Raw genomic sequence first — 5,617 nt, forward strand, 5'->3', positions numbered from 1 at the left:
ATATGAACTAACACCACTTGGCGGAAAAAAATGAACGATCTGTCTAGCTCAAATAGGCGACCAAATATAGTCCTAAACAGCTGCTAGGTAGACAGGTTCAAATCAAAGCCGTGTCTGTGTTTGAATTTTGAAAACGGAAAAAGCAGAGGAACCGAAGGACTATCCATTCTGTTCGTGTCGGTTGCGCCTAGGGACCACCTACCAATCTGTATTCTGTCAACTGGTTTTTAAATCCCTCCCTTGTTACGGACACGGTCAAATCCTATAGGCCGAGAGTCGTACCCACCTCTTCAAATCTATTGGTTAGCGCTGCATCAGTAAGAATGTTTAACGCACCATGAGTTGAGCAGAGTTTAGTCCGAGAGAAGCCGTGCAACGGGAATGAACAGACCCGCACGGGGAACATAATAATCCAACCGTCAGCACCGGGAGAACGGAGAGGAGAACGGAACGAGCTCATTGACATTACAGTCATACTTTTTCTGGAGCACTTCTACTTCGGTAGCTGCGCCCGCACCACTCGTAGCGCTGCTAGTCTGCGTCGGTCCGAGCTGGTTGGTGGCTTCATTCTCGCCACCCGGGGAAGGAATATCAGGGTGACAGACCAAGCGAAGGGATTGCGCTTTAACATAAACCAAAACCAAAGGATTATTTGTGTTTTGTATTTAACCTGATACATTTCGGTAAGTGGATGTTTTTACCCCCTTCTCTGGTCCACTGTCGTAGCGCAGGTGTTTACCATAGGATTCCTATTCTCACCAGGCAGGCTATAAGGCGTTTAAAACGGATCAACGGATAACGGGAGTTTTACCAAACCTCTCCAGTCTCTCGGTGTGGATGCAACAGCTTCTGAGAAGCCACGAGCCTCGCCAGCCCAGGGATGAACTGGAACGGAATAAATAGGAGGCTTGATTCTAGTCTTGTTTTGTGTCTCGGTATTTATGATTTCCCTTTGGATCGTTTTAAATAGGCGGATTATGCTAATTTGTTAACGCGTGTAAGAGGCTCATTTTAACGCATTCCTATTCATACGGGTTACTCAAAGCGGGTGGCTATATATCTATTGATTTAGATGTGGCTGTACATTCATATATTCCTTTAGTTATAAACTGCCGAATGTGTCACAGGCGGAAAAAATGACATATTTATTCATACTTATGACCGTTGTCATCTACATCCTAATAACCAATTTGAATATCCTATTGAAGCGCATGTGCCAGGTTTCCTACAGCACGCGGGTAGTTTTATAGAGCATGTATCCATACGATCAAAAGGACAACAACACAAAGCAGTATTGTGTATCATTAGCACTGCGCCTCCTCCGACGCTTCTCAAGGTTACCTAATTGACAGGCTATCCCCATCCATTGTGGGAATGATATTACGCATTAGTTGTGCGTTTCATGTTGAAGGACTCAGTCACTGCATATTCACACACACAGCTAAGGATATTATTATCATCAAGTCAAGACGAGTCATTATGTCTAGTATATTGATATATAAATACACTTTATTAACATATAATATTATTTACCCCCCCCCCCCCTTTGTGTTTCAGGCAAGAGAGCGACAGAGAGAGCACGGGAACGCATAACGGCTGTTCTATTCCGTTGGAAACAGACTGGGTTGCGATTATTCCTGAGATGAGCCTGGGCGTTCAACTGAATTTAAATTAGGTGTCCACGAGCACCACCGTTTTCTATACGGGAAAGGAGAGCGAGAGAGAAAAGGGAATTTAAATCGGTGGTCTAGAATGACTTCTACATTCCACGATGAACGGAACTGTGTGTTTAATCCTGAATGGTAGAAATCACCCATTTTGTGTTGAAGAAATCAACAGGTCGGAGTCGGAAGCGTAAAAAAAAAATCCCTCGAAATTAAAAAACCCTCTCACCGAAGGATGTATCTTTCTATTTTATTTTTCCTTCTCCTTTGGGCTCAAGCCCTGGCTTTGAAAAACTTGAATTATTCCGTTAACGAAGAACAAGGACCGGGGACGGTTATAGGCAACATCGCCAAAGATGCTAAACTCGGTCTCGGGCAAGGGGGACAAGGGAAAAAGTCCAACTTCAGGGTTTTGGAGAATTCAGCACCACATCTCATCGATGTGGACCCTGAGAGCGGGCTGCTCTACACCAAGCAACGCATCGACAGGGAAACACTGTGTCGGCGGAACCCCAAATGTCAACTCTCCATGGAGGTATTTGCTAACGACAAAGAGATCTGCATGATTAAAGTAGATATAGTCGACATCAACGACAACTCGCCCACGTTCCCTTCCGATCAGATTGATATTGACATTTCTGAGAACGCTGCCCCGGGCACCCGTTTCCCGCTTACTAGCGCTCATGACCCGGACGCTGGAGAGAACGGGCTAAAAACCTATCAGATCACACGAGACGACTACAATCTGTTTTCTCTGGATGTAAAATCCCGCGGGGACGGAACTAAATTTCCCGAGTTAGTTATCCAACGGCCGTTAGACCGGGAGGAACGCAACCATCACACCCTTATCCTAACCGCTACGGACGGCGGGGAGTATCCCAGATCAGGAACCATGCAGATTAATGTGAAAGTTATTGACTCTAACGACAACAGCCCTGTGTTTGAACAGCCCTCGTATGTTGTAGATATCCCAGAAAACTCTCCACCTGGGAAAGTATTGATCGATTTAAACGCCACAGACCCAGACGAGGGTTCCAATGGGCAGGTCGTGTATTCATTCAGCGGTTACGCCCCCGACAGAATCAGAGAACTCTTCTCTATAGATTCTAGAACGGGAGTCATAAAAATCCAAGGAGAGATTGACTATGAGGAGAACTCTATTATAGAAATAGATGTTCAGGCGAAGGATTTAGGCCCTAACCCCATCCCAGGCCACTGTAAAGTAACTGTGAATGTGATTGACAGGAATGACAACTGGCCCTCCATTGGGTTTGTGTCTGTGAGGCAGGGGGCCATTAGTGAGGCCGCCCCGCCAGGCACCGTCATCGCCCTGGTCAGAGTCACGGATAAAGACTCTGGCAGGAACGGGAAGCTCCAGTGTAGAGTCTTGGGGAACGTTCCGTTTAAACTAGAGGAGAACTACGACAACTTCTACACCGTGGTGACGGACAGGCCTCTGGACAGAGAACAGCAGGACGAGTACAACGTCACCATCGTCGCCAAGGACAACGGCACGCCGCCCCTTAACTCCACCAAGTCGTTCACGGTGAAGATTCTAGACGAGAACGATAATGTTCCGCGCTTCACCAAAGCCGTGTATCTGCTCCAGGTGCCGGAGAACAACATCCCCGGGGAGTATCTGGGTTCCGTCCTCGCTCTAGACCCGGACCTGGGCCAGAACGGAACCGTGTTCTACTCCATCCTCAACTCCAACGTGAGCGGAGGAGACGTCAACACCTTCGTGAACGTGAACGCGGCCAACGGGGCGATCTACGCCGTGAGGTCATTCAACTACGAACAAATCAAATTCTTTGATTTTAAGGTTTTAGCAAAGGATGCTGGGTCTCCCCACCTGGAGAGCAACACCACGGTCAGGGTCAGCGTCTTAGACGTTAACGACAATATCCCCGTCATCGTTCTCCCGCTGCTCCTGAACGACACGGCAGAGATCCACGTGCCACGGAACGTCGGCGTAGGTTACATCGTCACCACGGTGAGGGCGGTCGACAACGATTACGGCGAGAGCGGGCGCTTGACCTACGAGATCTCTGACGGTAACGAGGAGCGTCTGTTCGAGATGGACCCGGTGACGGGCGAGGTGCGGACCTCTCACCCCTTCTGGGAGGACGTCAGCCCCATGGTGGAGCTGATCATCAGGGTGATGGACCACGGGAAGCCCACCCTCACCACCGCCGCACGCCTCATCGTCAAGGCCTACAGCGGGCCGCTGCCGGGCGGGGAGCCCCACATCAATGAAGAGCATCACAACTGGGACACCTCGCTCCCTCTCATCGTCACCTTATCCATCATCTCTACCATGCTGCTGGCTGCCATGGTAACCATCGCCGTGAAGTGCAAACGGGAGAACAAGGAGATCAGGACGTACAACTGCCGCATCGCGGAGTACTCTCACCCACAGCTGGGCAAAGGCAAGAAGAAGAAGATCAACAAGAATGACATCATGCTAGTTCAGAGCGAGGTGGAGGAACGGGACGCCATGAACGTCATGAACGTGGTGAGCTCACCATCGCTCGCCACCTCCCCCATGTATTTCGATTACCAGACGCGGCTGCCGCTGAGCTCGCCCAGGTCGGAGGTCATGTACCTCAAGCCCACGGCCAGCAACCTGTTGGTGCCCCAGGGACAGGGACACGGCGTCGGCTGTCACACGTCCTTCACTGGCCCGGTGACTAACACCACAGATACCCCCAGTAACAGGATGTCCATTATACAGGTAGGAACAAGATACCATTAAACTAGGTCTTTATTGATTTATGTATACCTTATTTGTTTAGGTTACCAGGGAAGTCACATTAAGATTCAAATTCCTTCTTGTGGAATGGAAATTAGTGTTTGAGTTTACATGTGTCTGACACAGCAAACAGACAGAAAGCAGGACAGCAGTCGGTCTAAACGACAGCATTGTGATTATCCACTCCTTCCTCCTGCCCTCATCCATCTCCTCTGCCTTCCTCCTGCCCTCATCCATCTCCTCTGCCTTCCTCCTGCCCTCATCCATCTCCTCTGCCTTCCTCCTGCCCTCATCCATCTCCTCTGCCTTCCTCCTGCCCTCATCCATCTCCTCTGCCTTCCTCCTGCCCTCATCCATCTCCTCTGCTTTAGATCTTTCCCACTCTACTTAATGGACTGATGTGCTGGAGTGTAGGTATAGTGTAACACGAGTGAGAGGGAGATAGAGTTGGAGATATGGAAAGAGAGAGAGAGAGAGAGAGATAGAGTTGGAGATATGGAAAGAGAGAGAGAGAGAGAGAGAGAGAGAGAGAGAGAGAGAGAGAGAGAGAGAGAGAGAGAGAGAGAGAGAGAGAGAGAGAGAGAGAGAGAGAGAGAGAGAGAGAGAGAGAGAGAGAGAGAGAGAGAGAGAGAGAGAGAGAGAGAGAGAGAGAGAGAGAGAGAGAGAGAGAGAGAGAGAGAGAGAGAGAGAGAGAGAGAGCGGAGCCGGTGACATCAAGACAAATCGATTACGTTTAATATTTAGGAAGATGTATTATGTCTTGAAATCCACGCCAGACCTCTTCAATCAGACGTCACCCCACGGCCGTTTTATTGCAGAATTACAGTTTAATGCATTCAGTTACTTTACTGACTATATATTACATTTGATTGTTTTGACAATATCGCAATGTTATTTTTGCACTAGTTGGCTGTGTCTTGTACCAAAACTGCAGTATTTCTCCTTCATAGCTTGTTCTTCATCTTCTTTTTACCTCGGCAGCCAATGTGTTTTCTCCTCCTCTCTCTTGTCCCTCTGCAGCAGTATTACCCAATATTACCCATAGTCTTCAATATTACCCATAGTCTTCAATATTACCCATAGTCTTCAATATTACCCATAGTCTTCAATATTACCCATAGTCTTCAATAATACCCATAGTGTTCCATAATGGTGAGCAATATGTTTGGAACATCAAATCGCAAATCAAAAAAAAAAAACA

General features: G+C 48.2%; 1 protein-coding gene across 1 annotated transcript; it reads left to right on the forward strand.

The window, feature by feature from the left end:
• Window positions 1-1,580: 1,580 nt before the first annotated feature.
• LOC120036488 (protocadherin-17-like) lies at window positions 1,581-4,923 on the forward strand. The gene has a single exon (XM_038982929.1). The coding sequence runs from the start codon at window positions 1,900-1,902 to the stop codon at window positions 4,417-4,419; it is 2,520 nt and encodes an 839-aa protein (XP_038838857.1). The 5' UTR covers window positions 1,581-1,899; the 3' UTR covers window positions 4,420-4,923.
• The last annotated feature ends 694 nt before the right edge of the window (window positions 4,924-5,617 follow it).

Source organism: Salvelinus namaycush, unplaced genomic scaffold, assembly GCF_016432855.1.
Source record: "Salvelinus namaycush isolate Seneca unplaced genomic scaffold, SaNama_1.0 Scaffold1353, whole genome shotgun sequence".
NCBI lineage: Eukaryota > Metazoa > Chordata > Actinopteri > Salmoniformes > Salmonidae > Salvelinus > Salvelinus namaycush.

Bases quoted from the DNA above. Each gene is read 5' to 3' on its own strand.
- LOC120036488 (XM_038982929.1), top strand. From the start codon at position 1,900: ATGTATCTTTCTATTTTATTTTTCCTTCTCCTTTGGGCTCAAGCCCTG.